At 46.6% G+C, this 16,611-nt stretch overlaps 2 protein-coding genes across 3 annotated transcripts; both read left to right on the top strand.

Moving 5' to 3' along the window:
- Window positions 1-60: 60 nt before the first annotated feature.
- Window positions 61-3,539, top strand: LOC142878253 (alcohol dehydrogenase class-3). The gene is made up of 9 exons (XM_076012349.1): window positions 61-164; window positions 842-943; window positions 1,248-1,389; window positions 1,474-1,561; window positions 1,821-2,040; window positions 2,242-2,502; window positions 2,654-2,789; window positions 3,135-3,273; window positions 3,352-3,539. Exons 1-9 carry the CDS (start codon window positions 147-149, stop codon window positions 3,374-3,376), a joined length of 1,131 nt encoding a protein of 376 aa, XP_075868464.1. The 5' UTR covers window positions 61-146; the 3' UTR covers window positions 3,377-3,539.
- Window positions 3,540-4,534: 995 nt separating this feature from the next.
- LOC142878269 (eukaryotic translation initiation factor 4E-1A-like) lies at window positions 4,535-8,561 on the top strand. Of its 2 annotated transcripts, none has more exons than XM_076012351.1 (7): window positions 4,535-4,806; window positions 5,995-6,098; window positions 6,315-6,410; window positions 6,528-6,591; window positions 7,413-7,526; window positions 7,886-8,025; window positions 8,385-8,561. In XM_076012351.1, exons 1-7 carry the CDS (start codon window positions 4,789-4,791, stop codon window positions 8,497-8,499), a joined length of 651 nt encoding a protein of 216 aa, XP_075868466.1. In that variant the 5' UTR covers window positions 4,535-4,788; the 3' UTR covers window positions 8,500-8,561. The 2 variants fall into 2 exon arrangements, with proteins under 2 accessions (XP_075868466.1, XP_075868465.1); XM_076012350.1 differs by lacking the exon at window positions 4,535-4,806 and adding an exon at window positions 5,667-5,750.
- Window positions 8,562-16,611: the final 8,050 nt, after the last annotated feature.

The following is a 16,611-nucleotide window of genomic DNA, read 5'->3' as shown; positions in this document are numbered from 1 at the left end:
AATCCATCCTTAATTTGAAAATCTACGTTCCTTCCCTTCTGCGCATGACACAAGCAACTATTTCTCGTCTGTGATTGGTCGGGAGGTGAACACTTTACGGCGCCTCTCCACCCTGCCCTCTACTGCTGAACGGAGGGTCCGCTAACATGGATACAGCTGGGAAAGTAAGTCCTTTTCCCATAGTTTGTGAACAAAAAAATAATTGAAATGGACTCCTTTCGAATGTATGTGTGACTAAGATGCGGAACACTTTTTTTTTGCAAGCAACAAAAAAAAAGAGCTGTTTTTGCTAATGGTCGCGTATTAGCATTTACGTCAAAACGAGCGTGACTGAGAGGCAGCTCCTCCGTCAACTGCAAGTTTGTGCAGCAGAAATATCAGGAGGACCAAATTGTGATTAGTCAGCGGCGAAAAGCCACACGACAGACTTGCATAACTTACACATTATATAATAATAATAATCATAATAATACCAGAAATGAATAACTTCTGCTTTGTGGCTTATGCGAACAAAAGAGAACACAACTAGCGAAACTCTACGTAAGCTTGGCTGCAGTTCAAAAGGGCAACTGTTCGACCTGAGCCGCCCTGCAGAGCCTCACACTGTCCACTGCTGCAGTTCCACGGTCACTCACTACGTTTACATGACACTCGAGAAAACCGAATTGTTGCACGTAAACGCGTCAGTCATCGGACTTTTGCTCTGCAGACACATGGATAGGTTGTTCTTTTTCTTTTCCCTTTTCTCTTTTTTTGATAGGGCGGTTGATCTCCCACTTGCATTAATGATTGTTGCATTCCCTTAACCGCGTAATGGAATACGTGCTCGACCTTTTGTTAGGTCATCAAGTGCAAGGCAGCTGTTGCATGGGAGGCCGGGAAGCCTCTTTCCATCGAGGAGGTGGAGGTCGCACCCCCAAAGGCCCATGAAGTTCGCATCAAGGTAAGCCTTACTAATGCCGAGCACGTCTCCTTCATTGCAGTGAATTTACACCAGGCTCTGGTGGAGCAGCACAACCAAATGATTGTTCCAGCCCACATTCTGCAGCTTCGTTAACCCTCTGTTTACACCCTCCTGCAAGACTGCACTGTTTTAGCTTCCTAATTAAGTTGAGATTTCTACATAGTTTTAAGTTTCTGGTTTGTCTTGATTTTTCTTGTTTTATGACTCTGGAGTGTTTCCTGCCAATGAGCCGCAACACCGCTAACTCTGTTGACGTGCTGAAATCACCCCTTCTGCCTGTCAGATCTGTGCCACTGGGGTGTGTCACACCGATGCGTACACCCTGAGCGGCAGCGACCCCGAGGGCCTTTTCCCCGTCATCTTGGGCCACGAGGGTGCGGGAGTGGTTGAGAGTGTCGGCGAGGGAGTTGCCAACTTCAAGCCGGGTATAAAAAAAAAAGTGTTTCTGCGACTGTTTAAAGATCGCGCTCTGCCTCAGCACTTATCAGTGTTTCATTTCTCTGTGAAAGGCGATACCGTCATCCCGTTGTACGTGCCGCAGTGTGGGGAATGCAAGTTCTGCAAAAATCCCAAGACCAACCTCTGCCAGAAGATCAGGTTAGTGCCGTCTGAGTCATTTCATGCGACCTGGCATCGCAGGAGCTGCAGCCAACATTAAAAAGACGCTTTATTTTCCACCCGAGGAGTTGCACTTGGCTCCGGGCGCCACAGCCCGGGAGCGATCAAATCAAAGCTGACTCATCCTCAGTCCAAGACCTCTGGCCGCCCTCCTCTCAAGTCTACCGCCATTGATTTTTTTTTTTTTTTTTAACCACACATGCATAAGAGAAATCCTCACGTCCCCTCTGCCCTGCAGGGTTACGCAGGGTCGGGGCCAGCTGCCCGATGGGACTTCACGCTTCACTTGCAAGGGAAAGCAACTGTTTCACTTCATGGGAACCAGCACCTTCTCCGAGTACACCGTGGTGGCCGATATCTCCCTGGCCAAGGTCAACCCCAGTGCCCCGCTGGATAAGGTCTGCCTTCTGGGATGCGGCATCTCGACTGGATACGGTGCCGCTCTCAACACGGCCAAGGTTCGCATCTACAGTGCAGGATGAGGGACAAATTGGGGGTTGTAATACCGATTGTATGTAGTCCTTCTCTTTTTTCCATTCTTCCTTTCACCACCGGGCTTTTTCTTTCTTTCTTTCAATGTCACAGACAATGAATGCGATATTAAAACTTTTTGCAAGATTATTCACCTGCGTTTGATTTGTATTCCTCCGTCCAATTAGGTCGAGGCCGGTTCTACTTGCGCTGTGTTTGGCCTCGGAGCCGTCGGCCTTGCTGTTCTAATGGGCTGCAAGGCTGCCGGAGCAACCAGGATCATCGGCGTGGACATCAACCCTGCAAAGTTCGACAAGGCCAAGGAGTTCGGTGCTACTGAGTTTGTGAATCCCAAGGACCACAGCAAGCCCGTCCAGGAGGTTCTGGTGGAGATGACCGACGGAGGCGTCGACTACTCTTTTGAGTGCATCGGCAACGTGCAAATCATGGTGAGGATGTATTTTTACATTTATTTATTTTACTTTATTTTTTTTTTGTTGCTGCTTTTAGAAATGGATGTAGATGTAGACACTGTGTTTATTGCAATCAATAGCTTGCACAGGGGATTCAATAGATAACAGCAGACATGTTCCTTCTCAGAGAGCTGCTCTGGAGGCCTGCCACAAAGGATGGGGGGAGAGCGTCATCATCGGCGTGGCCGGAGCAGGACAGGAGATCTCCACCCGACCTTTCCAGTTGGTGACGGGCCGCGTGTGGAGAGGCACCGCCTTCGGAGGTGACTCGGCCGCAGCTAATAAACTGTTTGGACGTGTGGAAAAATCTGTAGGATCATTTCACTTATAAATATGATTTTTGTTTTTGAATTCCACTGTGTTACTTTGTGCTGGCAGGAACATTAAGTATGGATGCGACTCGCTGTTTTATGAAATACACCTCAGGCTTTTCTTTTAAGTTTGAACGCATGAGCAGCTCTTTCATTTTTTGGGGGTGGTGGTGGTGGTGAATAATTGCTTCCCCAAGGTCTGTTATGAAACAATTGTCCCCCTTCTAATTCATTTGTTTTGCCCAGGAAAAAAAACAACAACATCATGCGTAACTGGCCTCTAATGTTTGCTCGCAGGGTGGAAGAGCGTGGAAAGCGTCCCGAAACTGGTCGAAGAATACTTGAGCAAGAAGCTGAAGGTGGATGAGTTTGTCACCCACACGCTGGCCTTTGAGAAGATCAACGAGGGATTTGATCTCATGCACGCCGGCGAGAGGTAGGAATCAGTGCATCATCAGCGGATCATCATCAGCAGATCATTGGTCTAACCTTTTTTTTTGTTTGTTTTTTTCAGTATCCGCACCGTGCTGACCTTCTGAAGTGCCTTGAACTGACATCCTTCACATCTCCCTTCCACACCATGTTCTTCATTAGCTAAAGCACTTAATGCACACTTGTTGACATGTCCCAGGATGTTCCGTGTTAAAGCATCATTCTGACTAACTTTGAGCAAATAAGTCAATAAAGGGGTTCCGCAACAAACCAGGAGTCCCTCTCATCGCCTGATTTAGACAACAAATCATCTCGCATCATTTAACTTCATCAAGAGGAGTGCACGCGAAGCTGAACACTGTTACTTGGATTGTCACTTGTGGATTTGTTCCTGGCAAATGAATCACAAACCCTCATTTTAATGTCATATCAGTTCACATCTTTGCTAACCCTACATGTTGTAGACATGCGTGATGATCCACAAGCACATCATTCAAAGCCTGTGTAGTTTTTTTTATCGAGTTGGAGGAGCTTGAAAGCAGCCTTGTGTGCCAAGTGGGACAAGAGGATGAGTAATTAAGAGGAGGACCCTGACGTTTTAGCTCACTCCCATTTCAGTCATGCATTTAGTGATGTAAACATAGTCTGGTGAGGAGCCCATCCAATCGGCAAGACGAGATCTCTCTGATGGTCTCGATGCTTGATTCAAAATTGTGTCAACATTGAAAGTGTGGCTCCATTGGGTGCCAATAGAGCATTTTTTTTTTTTTTTTAACGTCACAGTAAAGCGGAGCATTGTTGCTGAACACCTCCATCCCTCTGCGGCCACAGTGTACCATGTGACAGCTGATGCACCTTTGGCACAAACTCCCAATCAAACCGGTACCTCGAACATGTCAGTGAGTTCAATGTCCTTCTCAAACGCTCTCCACAATCAGGAGCCACTACGCTTGTGCTGTCAAGTCAATGTGCAGTGTGCGTTAATGAATGTCTGCCACAAAGAATGAAGGTGGTTCGGAGCCATCAAGGTTTCCCCAGTGTATTTGGCACGCAAAGTATTTTAGAATTTTCAATTAACCTTCCGAGCGACTATTGAAAGGGATGTCATTGCAATTTCACACATCTTTTAGACTCAAAGGAATATAAAAGTCTACATGATACATTTTAATATTTCAGACAGACTCAATTAAGAAGAAAAGGAGCATTTGTTGTACATATTGAGTATTTATCGCCAGCAATTAAATATGCAATCTTTTACACACGTACATCCATTAAGTGTCTTTTGTTTGCCATTGTTTTTAGAGTTCGTGTTCACCACCTGCACAGTTTCTTCCACGATCCGTTCCACTTCTGTTGCCATGGTTACGACCCTGCGGACTCGACCCTCCCTCCCGTGCAGCCACGGTAACCACGGTAACGGCACAACCAGTGTCTATTTGCGCATGCGCAGTGCGCAGTGCCGCTCGACCCAATCAGCTATTTTAACGGGCCAAACAAACGTGAGCGTGATATCCGGAAGATGGCGACCGCCTTGGTTGTAAGTGTACCGCAACACATTCCCAGCTTTGCAACAACACGTTTTTCCAGCCGTTTGAAAAGAAAATGGTTCAGATTTGTGACAGCGGTACATCATTGACGGACTTTGTGGAAACTTCCTGTGTCGCGCGGCAACGTCACCGATGGTTGGGTCTCTCCGGAGACCGCAACAGCACCAAGTTAGCATCACGACACAAACAATGACGTCAGACGCATTTTAATTGAATTAAATCTGGCACCAAAGTTGGAGTCTCCGCCGACTTGGAGCGGTGGAAAATGGCAGGACACGAACTGTCTCCGTTGTTGTGTTGTGTCGAGTTCTGCAATTCCTTACAAGGGAGCTGGACGCGTGGAAAATACCGAAATTCTGACACCCCCCCCCCCCCCCCCACATTCAAAAATGACGACTTTCCTTTCAATTGAATATGACGCACGTTAGTCCCTCACTCAAACTTGTCGCGTTTCTGTCACGCGCCTCCCCCCCCCTCCTTGGAATTCTGCCCTTTACCCCTCTCAGATTCTACTTCTCCCTTTTAATCTCCGAATTTTGACACCCATTGAATTCTGTGATTGAAGGAGCCTCGGAATGGAACGCACTTATTCGGACCGTTTCGAGTTGCATTTAAGTATCTTTAGAACGGTTAAAGAATCATAGAAGCGGTGGATATTGTTTTTTTTTCCGGGGGGGGTCGGGCCGACGACTTTAAATGAAGTGTTGCACTGTTCTGCTAAACAAGACGCATTCTCTGTTTTTCTTTAACCTCATCCGCTGCTGACAGCTTTCAGTTTATCGTTCACTTGAACAAAGTCATTAATACCCGCGATAGCTCTCCTTCCTGGGGTGGGGGTGGGGGGTGGGGGGTTCGGATCATCCTTATTTCAAGAGGTCTAAGAAACGAAATGTCTTCCTTTGAGAATGTCCTGTTGACCCCCTGGCCCGACTGCGTAAGTATATGCAATAAATAGTATGCAATTAAAGTGCTGCAAATGCAATAACTTGCAAATGTTAATTATTCTTAACTGGTGGTGGGAACTTTGGTTTGATAGTTGAGCCCTGTGTTGAGTTGCCGAGGACGCCGAGCTGTTCCAATGTGTGGCCGTCCTAGATTGCGCAACAGAAATGTATCGTCGTGTCTTTCCCTTCCCGTACAGTAAATGTGAAGTGTAATCTGAAGATTTTCTCCTCAAGGTGACAACTTCAGTCCCCACGCAGCCCGAGAAGGAGAATCGTGACATATGCATTCCAAAGGTTGTGAGTCCAGAAGCCTACATCAAACATCCACTGCAAAACAAGTAAGACCGCGGCTCAGCCACACGATCACTGTTTGGTGCGTCTGAGCCTCTTTGATGTTAAAATCGTGATTAAACCAAGAGCTGGACTTGATTGGTTGGTTTGCTGGTTTTGTTTCAGAACAGGATATTGACTCTCTCTCTCTCTCTCTCTCTCTCTCTCTCTCTCTCTCTCTCTGTCTCTCTCTGTCTCTCTCTCTCTCTCTCTCGTTTCCCCAGGTGGGCTCTGTGGTTTTTCAAGAATGACAAAAGCAAAACTTGGCAGGCAAACCTGCGTCTCATCTCCAAGTTTGACACTGTGGAAGACTTCTGGGCGTGAGTTCATCGCTGTGTTTTTAATAATAATAATAATAATAAAATAAAATAAAAAGACAACAAAAAAACCCTAACCCCTGGACAAACTTGTAATCCATGTGACCCCTGTGTCCTCAGATTGTACAACCACATTCAGCTGTCGAGTAACTTGATGTCGGGCTGTGACTACTCGCTCTTTAAGGTAGGCCTGCTTCTATATCGTCTTTATTTTTTTATTTTTTTTAAATGGCAACTATAAACGATCCCACTGCCAGCTGGGTATGATGTAATTTACTGACACTGCTTAGGCGGGATGAGAGACGCGGTAGAATTCTGTCTTCTTTTCACATGTACTGCAAATCAGTGCTTTCGTCATTGCGGCTCGAGCTGTTGCGCGAACAGAGCCGAGGAGTTTTCAACAGTAAGTCACGACTGATGCTTTAGCCATTCGCGTCTTCTTGGCCCGTGACCTTGGTCCGTTTCCCTGACGGACTGCCGAAAATTAAAAGACAGTTTGTTCCGGATCTGAACAGGCTGCGCTCCGCTGCAGCTTCATTTGTCATCTGCGCAGGTCAGGAGAGGCGATGTGTTCCTCAGCTGTTGGACTTCATCAGTCATAAATAAGGCAGGGGCTCTGTACCGGAGAGGGTTGTTCTGTACTGCATCGTGGTTGAAAATGGTTATTTCCCATCAGATCAGCTTGAACAATATCACATTGTGCACCTAGAGGTGCCATTTCTCCATTTTAAAGTGTTTGGAGAAAAACCGTGGGCTGCCATGTTCCCGTCCAATGGTTTTATTTGCACTTAATTTTTTTATTTTACAACACAGGCACACCTGCACAAGGTCTTATCTGCTGCAAGCACTTTGTCTTTTGCAAAGTGCGTGAAAATAATCAGAATATGAATACTTTTTTTTTTTTTTTAATCCTTTCTGGGGAAATTCAGCAAATCAAGCAGTGCAGCCAGAGTTGTAAGCCTTGCTTTTCTCTCTTTTTTTTTTGTTTTTCTAATTTGGCTGCAGGACGGGATTAAGCCCATGTGGGAGGACGACCGGAACCGACGAGGCGGCCGCTGGCTCATCACGCTGTCCAAGCAGCAGCGCAAGTCCGACTTGGATCGCTTCTGGCTGGAGACGGTACGTCCGGACAGCGAGCAGACTGTACTGTGCCGCTCTCACCCAGTGTCTGTTTTAATCACTAAACATCTCGAGACTCGCTGGCACGGCAGGTGGAACAAAGATGCAATTAACAGGAGTTGGACTTAAGCCTCCTGCGGCTTCACGCCGCGCCGCAGCGTTTCCTCCGGGAGGCGAGGCTCGATTGTAGCCGACGCGGCCAAGTCGTTGTTAACGCTCGCTGTTTTTCTTCTTTGGAAAAAGTTCAAAAGTTAGTTTCGAGCAGAAATAACCTCGCTCACCCTCCGCTTTCTTCTCTAATAAGCGACTGCTCACTTGTAACAACACGTCTTTTGACCGGCTAACTGCTCCTCCTGCAGCTTCTGTGTCTGGTGGGCGAAGCTTTTGATGACTTCAGCGATGACGTGTGCGGAGCCGTCATTAACGTGCGCACCAAAGGGGACAAAATCGCAGTGTGGACCACGAACTACGAGAACAAAGAGGCCATCACGCACATTGGGTAACCTGAGACGCCTCGGACACAGGCCTCTTTCGCACATCGACCCTGCACAATGGCAGCAGAGTGCCTCCCAGTCAATTGATTCATTCAGCTCAGTAATAACGACGGATGGTTTTATTGAAATGAACACGATTTTGTCAATTTGTGGAAGTCGTGTTTTTGTTGCAGTATTTCCTGCATGAACAAAATGAGACGTGAAAAAGAAACAAGCGTCGGCGAAACAGAATATTTTGCAAGATGACATTGTGCTTAATCTATCTTTTAATATATTTGCGTTCATGCTACGCTTTGTGTCAACCCATGCAGGCTGCACCCAACATTTTACCTTTCATTTTTCTTTGTCTTTATTTTTTTTGAAGCCGTGTTGTCAAAGAGAGGTTGGGCGTCCCGCCGAAAGTGATCATCGGCTACCAGTCGCACGCAGACACGGCCACCAAGAGCGGCTCCACGACCAAGAACAAGTTTGTCGCCTGAGGGCTCCTCAGCCGCGCACCACTTTGGGTTCCTTTTTTGCACTTTTTCTTGTTTTGTGTCTTTTGTTTTTGTTTGTTTTGTTTTTTTTTGGGGGGGGGGGGGGCTGTGGAAAATGTAGCACTTTTGTTTTGTTGCGGGGGAAAATGAAGAGTAAACTGTTTTCTGATGTCCTGACTTTACTTTGCCGGTGCAACTGCATCCTTTGATGTTTTTTTTTTTTTTGTTTTTTTTTGAAACGTACTTTTCTCCAACCTTTACTGATTGTAACAAAAAAAAACCTACGCTCTTGTTTGCATTCCTTCTTTGTTTGCAATACACTTTGATAGATAAACTGTGACTTATGTGGCTGATGGACTTCTTCAAACGCACCCTGGACACACGGAGACAAATTGAGTGAGAAACGCTGCTTCAAATTCGGAAAAATGCCTCTTGACGTACCTGTGTTAGTCAGAGAATTTACTATCGGATGATGTAATCGCTGGAATGGTCAGTGGCTTCTGTTGGGGTTTTTGAAGTGTTTCTGCTCAGCGACAGTTAAAAATCCCAACATTTTTAGGGTTAAAGAAAAATGATCCAACTGGTCGTCCGCGAGCTACTCGAGATTATGTTCTGCCAATTAAAGCTAAAGTTAGTTTGCCTTTCTTTGAAAATGTGTTGACTCAGGTCCAGAAATGTACTACGTGTGTTGTGGGCATTTATTGCCAAAGGTTGCACTGACGATACTGCCGCACTCTTGTCAGTTGACAGTTTACATCATGTTTTTTTTTTTTTTTTTCTTTGAAAATTGACATGCTTGACATAATTTGGGATCGAAGCAGACTTTTGTGTTAAAAGACCAACTTGTGCCTGAAGACGCCGTCCCTACGTACTTAAGACGGCACTGTGTATAGACTGTGAATATCAATAAATCTGGATTATTACTGCAAAATGTGCTGGGGAAGCTGCGAGTGTTCACAGAGAACCAATTATAGCGTCGGTCTAACAGCGGCCCGCTGGTGCAGAATCCTCCAGACTTGACGCCCGAGCGGCAGAAAAGTCTCCCGAAAAAGTTACAAAAAAAAAAAAAAAAAAAAAACGAGACATTTTGCTAATGAGCCGCTCAGCTTTTCATTGTCGCTCGCCACTGATTTATTGGGCCTCGGAACAAATGCTGAGTCGTGCACTGTCTGAAAACAATCATAGAGGCACTTTGCTCTGACAGGGGGCCTCTATTACGTCTCGCTCGCCCCCCCTCTCTTTTATGCCACATGGAGGGATTCCTTGCAGAAGCTGCAGCCGCAGTAATTTACGCGCTTGGCTGGGCCCTTGCTTTTATTAAAGCTCGCACAACAGCCACACTGGACCCGTAATTGACGCAATCTATCACGGCGTATTTTCACACACCGCAGTGAGGAAATTAACAGGGAGGAGGCGGGCGGCGCATCCACACTCAGCCCCGCCCCCTCCCGAGATTCGCAGATGGACGCTGATGAAATTGTACGTCGGTAATCTGAGGCCAGATGGTTTTCACGGCTACGGGGTTTTTTTTTGTTTTTTTTTTAAAAGGTTCTCATCGGCGGAGACAGCTGACGGCATAATTCAGGAAGAGCATCCATGGCGCACGCACACAAACCATGGGTTAAATATCCATCAACTTGAGGCGGAGGAAAATCATCAAAACACTTCAGTAATGGATGAAAGCATCTGAAGGATCGGAACGTCTTGGATCATCCTTTTAGTTTTTTTTTTATTTAGTTTTTTTTTTTCAAATGCACTCTATTTACATTTAGTTTAAAACAGCAGGCAAGTAATTCCTTATAACCCAAAACCTCTTACGGTGAGGAATTGAATCAAATAGTAGTAATATTAAGGTAGAAGGGTTAAGTTAGGGCTACTGGACTGGTTCTTGATAGTCCAGCAGCCCTAACTTAAGCCTTGTACCTGAAGATGACCTGGATGACTGAGAACCTTCACAGACCGTAGTAATATTAATGACTGGACCTCTGCAGCGACTTGTAACCTCAGTGACGCGGCTGTGCACCAAAGTTAACGGTCAATGGGTTGTTGCAGTTTCTGAATACAATCACCTCAGCAAAAACATTTTTTTTTTCTTCAGTTAAAATGATTCTCAGGTTATTTTTCCAGGGTTGCAGTCGGGTCGAACGTCACGGGTTGTCCTCAAACTGAAGCTGTTTCAAGCGGAAGTGAAATGATGGGAGAAGTCCAGGGATGGAAGATTAACGGATGATTTGATTCCATTTTAAACGGCCGTGTTGACACGCAGGTACAGTAAACCCTGGTGTAATAAATCACATTAATTTGCGCTCACTTGGCGGCCGAGACGCCGGTCGATTTCCGCACCCAACGCGACCCCGTCTGACCCCCAAACCAAACTGCCTCTCCACTCAGGGGGATATTTTGTGCAGAAACGGCCAATAACGAAACCATGCAACGTTGTTCAAATCCCCATCTAAAGTAAACCCTTCACTCCTACATTGATTTTTTTTTTTCTTTTTTCGAGGTGTTGTTTTCGTTTGAGCGCCATCACAGGCAAAACTAAATGGAATTGCTGCACTTACACTAAACCTTTCTGGCTACTTTTTGGACATTTTTCTCAAGATGGAAAGTGAGTTTATTTGGGTTTTATTTTTTTTTTTTAAAGTGTGTGTGTGTGTGTGTGTGTGTTTGTGCGTGCGTGCGTAAAGTAATTATATGGAAATTGCCAGTCCCGCTAGATAAGAATGAAATTTACGAACTGAGTGATAAGTTGATAATGTTCAATCATGGCAGTATCTGCCACTGCATCTTTACTCTTTAATACCAGCACATGTTTTACTTTTTAGAGACGAAAGAGGAGTAAAACTGCTCAATTTTGTATTACAGTGTGTTACTCTTATCAAATAAAACCAAGCTTAATCCTTCTTCTTCATCATAGTCTTCTTCTTTTCATTATTATCAATATTATTATTATTATTAATAATAATAAGACTATTAAGGACACAACATGAGGTCCATCGTGACTAAAAGTACATAAAAAAAAAGACAAAAACAACAAAAATGAAGTCAGTGAAAGTCTCTCTGCCAGCCTGTCCCCCCCCCCCCCCCCCCCCCCCGACCTCCCAGATCCACGCACCTGCTCGGCCCGCTCACAACACTCCACACCTGCGCTGCCTCAGTCAGCACTCAGGCTCACCTGCTCGTCATCAGCGACTCTGTTCTTTAAAGTCTCGACTCTGAGTTGTTCCTGTTACTGTCTGTGGAAAACCAGCCCGGACTGATTCCACCGACCCTGTCGCAGTCATTCATTCATTCATTCATTCATTCATCTTCTATACCCACTTATTCCTATTCAGGGTCACGGGGGTCTGCTGGAGCCTATCCCAGCTGTCTGAGGGCGAAGGCAGGGTGACACCCTGGACAAGTCGCCAGTTCTTTGCAGGGCCACATAGAAACAAACAACCATTCACACTCACATGCACACCTACGGACAACTTAAGAGTGTTCAATTGACCTCACATGCATGTCTTTGGAGTGTGGGAGGAAGCCGGAGAACCCGGAGAGAACCCACGCAGACACAGGGAGAACATGCAGACCCACGACCTTCTTACTGTGAGGCGGCAGTGCTGACCACTGGACCACCGTGTTGCCAACCCTGTCTCTATTTTCATTTTAAGGCTAAACAATGTTTTTGTTTGTTTGTTTGTTTTTGTTTCCTCCATGGGATCATCTACCAATGAGGAGACTTCTTTTGGGTGAGTTGTACTGACAGCCTGGAAACAGATGCCAAATACAGTATTTTGCCATATATATGAAATCTGATGAATTCATAGAAAGTTGACAAACAGTCTTGTGAACCACGTGACTTCATACCGACGGGATATCTTGCACAGTATCCAATATTGGACAATAACATTCATTGTGTCTTCTCTGCCAGCCCGCATTCATCTCGCCGCGCTGCCGTGAACCCGGTCTCAGTTCACAAACAGTCCACCAGGAGGCAGTAAAGAATCACACTTCGGACCCCGCCGACTGCTCGATCGTCCACAAACACTCCGGCGAGATGAAAATTGGGATTCTGCTGAGTTTGTCTGCTCCACTCACCGAGGAAAACAGAATATCTGTAAATAGCAGCTGGGCGTCTTATTTATTTATATGCCGAGCCGTCACGTAAAAAATGGAGGGAGGGAGGGAGGGAAGGAGGGAGAGAGAGAGGTAGGAGAGGAGGAGGAGGAGGAGGAGGAGGAGGAAAAAGGGGAAGAAATCCGCATTACAATTCCCTCCCTATCGCCCCGAGCAACTGTCAGCATCCCGCGCCCTGCGCCCGTGCACGGCGCACCAAAGGGTACGCGCAGAGTAAAGCCGTGCACAACCCACTTGACTGATATACCCCCACCGATGCACAAGCGCCAGAGTTCAAAACAGAAGTATGCGGAGGGGAGGGGAGCCGCCACGGCAACACACACGACACCACCGACCGACTGATCGACCGGGTCAAGGATGCCACCAAAGTGGCGCCCGCCGTACCTCGTGAGGCTCCCGCCGCTCCCCCCCCCCCGCCTATGGCTGACAGACTGAACTGCGCCCTGCTGGCAGCTGCCTGCCTCCGGAAGTGGAACCGGAGCTCAGCATTCCCGTTGTCGTCGCTCATCACGTCGCCGTCTCTCCGTCTGCACCGAGGGGAGGAACCGACTCGCTCGCCCCGGTGGAACGTTTAGGGGCTTTTAACGCACAGATCCGCTTCTCCCCCCCGTCCGTCCTGGAAGGCAAATTCAAGTCGTGGCACTTTGAACGTTCAGAATCTCCTGCGCAGCTGTCGTCGTCGTCGTCTGTTGTCTGTTATCTGCGCGTTCCGGCGCGCAGCGTCTCGTCAGAATTGCCCGGAGACGATAGCGGATGTGCATTAGCCGCACACGGTGCATTAAGGCAGAAGACGGCGCCCGGACGAGGTTCCGCGGGGCCATCGTTGGCTGTCAGTCAGCTTTAAGAGTTCATGAAAGTGTCATGAGATTTGCCCACACGCTACGTGTAAAACGATATCTGTTTTCGTCCTCGGTTTTGGAGGAGCTCGAAAGCGGCGTTCAGCTCGTTAAGACTTCAGGAGAATCAAATTTTGCTGCGTGCACAAGTGAATTGGGAAGGGATTGATTGGACCGAGCATCACCGCAGACCCGATCGTTACGGGGCTTTGCGCATTCCGGAGGAAGGTTTTTGCAGTTCCTGGAGTTTATTGCTTCGGATGTCGGTCCGATAAAAGCCACTCGCCGACTCCGACTTGTGTTTTCCGTCGGTGGAAAATTGTGCGTTGCGCCGACGATGCAAGCCGTTGCCACGTCCGTCGCGAGCCGTTTCTTTCATCCTGACGGCTTTGCAAATAATCCTTCAAACCCACAAACCCCACTCAGGGGAGGCTCGCATTTATTTACAATCGCAAAAGGGCTTCAAACGGTGTGCGGAGAATGTTCGACCGCGCAAACAATCGCTGTTCGCTGCCGGCGGCGCGCGAGCCCAATGCAACAAAATCCCACTCGATTTGTTTGCTTCTCGTGTTGCTGCTCTCGTATCGCCATCCGCGCAATGAAAACCACTTCCACTCCCGCGGAAGTTTGTGTTTTGGGGATGCCCGTTTTTTGTTTTTTTTTTACTTTTGTTGCAATTTCAAATGGTTCCCACCCTTAAAAAAAAATAAATAATAGAAGTTGGAAGTGGAAGAAACAGTCTAAGCCAGAATATGTTGTTTTCCAACGTAACACAAATCAGCCCGTTGTGCTCAAAAAGGCGACACTTGCGCTTTTCTTCCCAGATTTCGCAGCCTCCTCCAAAACCAGGCTGGAAAAATGGCAAACGCCACCAATGATATCTGTAATCCTGATACTGCCGGCTAGCGCCAGCAAGCTGCCCGGAACTTGCGGTGAAGAAGAAAAAAAACAAAAAACGAATGAAGAAGCAAAAGAAGAAGAAGAAGGAAAAAAAGTGCTTGTGAAATGACATTGCTCAATGAAGTGAGCAACCACTGCGAGCTAATTTATTTAGCAGTTCACTGAGTCGTGGGGTGAGAGTACAGTATGCTTGTCCTCGACTGTCGTCCCACTCCACTGATCTAATCTACAAGCTGCATTCGTGCCTTTCGCTACCATGGGCACCGAAGGGAAAAAAAAGATAATGGAAAAAAACAGTTTTTCTTTCCTGATCAAGGTTATTATCAGCATCTTAAATTGGGGGCAATGTCATAGATTACATAGAGACGACGTGTGAGCCTGTGCAATGGATTATCCTGTTGCCATTCTCCTTCTTTTTTCCATGTGTCTGCGCTAGCGCGGGAGCTAACCTTTCACGGCAGCTGGAGCGCCTCGCGCTCCGACGTCTTATCCGTCGGACCGGTGCTAATGAGTATGTTCAATTGGTTTTTTGCCAGTGCATTGGATTCCATAACGAGACACTTTAAGGTTGTGACGAGACCAGAACTGCAAGTTCTTTCCTTTAAAAGCCCAAGAACGAGCGTGAGGGAAATTCCTGGGAATTGAAAAGGAAGGTGTTTTCACAGCGTTGCACCCATTATCAGAGCTGGACTCCAGTTGCATGATCAGTTTATCATCTAATTCTAGTTGATTTGATTTTCAGTGTACTTGGCTCTCTGTTTACAAGCCTGATACTTGTTGGACCGTTGTTGATGATTGGGGAAAAAAACCCAACAAAAAACACCTGGGGGTGTTGTCAAGTAGCTGTCACTCATCTTCACGACACGACAAAGGGTTGTAGTTTTTATATATATGTATATATATTATTGTTAGATGATACGTTTTCCACAATATGGGACCTTTTCGAAGCGAAAATCCAACTGAAGACTTTTTTTTTTTAGACGAGAACGTTTTTAACTTTGATCCCACCTGGCAGGGTTTGTCTTCGCATTTTGCATGTGGCAATAGCAGCTAACGATGTGGATTGTTGTGAAACGCGATGAGACCTTTTTGTACTGGCTTTGCGAAAGAGTCACTTGGAACTCGGGCGTCTGCCTCACTGTGAGACTCGGTAATTAACAGCAACAAAGTGTGATGAGCCTCTGAGGGAAGGAATGCAACTATGTAAAACACGATTTAAAAAAAAAAAAAGAATTAAAAAAATTGTTGCAAAACAAACAACCTCAGGTCTTTATTACACAAGGGAGGAGAGGAGGGTTTAAAAATGAATGAATTACAGATTCTTCCGTATTCCAAATAAGTCTCTCATCCATGCTGAATGTTTTCGAAGAGGGTCAATTATCACCCGCTCCCCTCTGACCTTTGACCCTTGGGCTTGGAAGGTCCTGGTGCTAAATAAAAACAAATCTTCTTGGCTCCCTTGGCTGATGCTTAGTGAAATTACCTTTGTCTCTTCTCGTTAACAGGTCACTGGCGTCGCCGCTCCACAATCCATGCGTTCGCCCTCAAATCTTTCGCCTAAAGCCGAGGGTATCATCATCCATCTCAGAGTCCGCTTCCCTGGTCAGGTCTGGATTTGTGACCTAGATTCAGGAGAAAATAAATAAATAAATGAATAAGTAAAGGAATCCATAGTGCATTGATGTGCTGCGGTAACGGGGGCGGGGCGAGCTGCTGAAATGCGCTATTTGCTGGTAGTTTGATCTCGACTCTGAGGTCAGTCCATTACGAGCGCAGGTTTCCGTGGAAACAAACGTCTCTAGGAGTGGGCGGGGGGGTGGCGTATATGACGAATGGTGACGGAGTGAATGGAGCGATTAGAGAAAATCATTTGGCCGGTCGGCGGCGGCGGCAGCGGCAGAAAAGAGGGAACCAGACGCAGCGCTAAGCTAGCTTCTCGCCACAGGGGGCAGCGGCGGCCCTAAACGATAACCGGTCGCTTCGAGGGTCACTGACAATGAAAAAAGTGAATACGCACGTTATCCAAACCTTCCTTTGATATGAAACACGGCCGTTCATCCATCCATTTTCCACCTCGTACCTGGAATATCTGGAAAGGACGCCTTTAACGTCGACTAATGCTGTTGGAAAACCAAAAAATAAACCCTGGATTCACCCGTTCAGTTCCGTTAAAGCCTTTCGGAGAACGCTGCGTTAGCGACCTTTCACAAGCAGCAAATGCTTGATGTGTTTATGGATGTATTTAGTATTTATTTTA

The sequence above is a fragment of the Nelusetta ayraudi genome, unplaced genomic scaffold, assembly GCF_046127955.1.
Source record: "Nelusetta ayraudi isolate G7.1 ecotype Tasmania unplaced genomic scaffold, CSIRO-AGI_Nayr_v1 ptg000005l, whole genome shotgun sequence".
In the NCBI taxonomy this organism is placed as follows: domain Eukaryota; kingdom Metazoa; phylum Chordata; class Actinopteri; order Tetraodontiformes; family Monacanthidae; genus Nelusetta; species Nelusetta ayraudi.
The sequence above is the reverse complement of the archived record's forward strand: the minus strand, read 5'-3'. Positions and strand labels throughout refer to the sequence as shown.

What these genes read in the sequence shown, in the direction of transcription:
- LOC142878269 (XM_076012350.1), top strand. Translation starts at nt 5,706, where the DNA reads ATGTCTTCCTTTGAGAATGTCCTGTTGACCCCCTGGCCCGACTGC. An exon ending in TGACCCCCTGGCCCGACTGC is followed by an intron (nt 5,751 to 5,994) that starts GTAAGTATATGC and finishes TTTCTCCTCAAG; the next exon opens with GTGACAACTTCAGTCCCCAC. An exon ending in ATCGCTTCTGGCTGGAGACG is followed by an intron (nt 7,527 to 7,885) that starts GTACGTCCGGAC and finishes CTCCTCCTGCAG; the next exon opens with CTTCTGTGTCTGGTGGGCGA.
- LOC142878253 (XM_076012349.1), top strand. An exon ending in AGTTGCCAACTTCAAGCCGG is followed by an intron (nt 1,390 to 1,473) that starts GTATAAAAAAAA and finishes TCTCTGTGAAAG; the next exon opens with GCGATACCGTCATCCCGTTG. An exon ending in TCGGCAACGTGCAAATCATG is followed by an intron (nt 2,503 to 2,653) that starts GTGAGGATGTAT and finishes GTTCCTTCTCAG; the next exon opens with AGAGCTGCTCTGGAGGCCTG.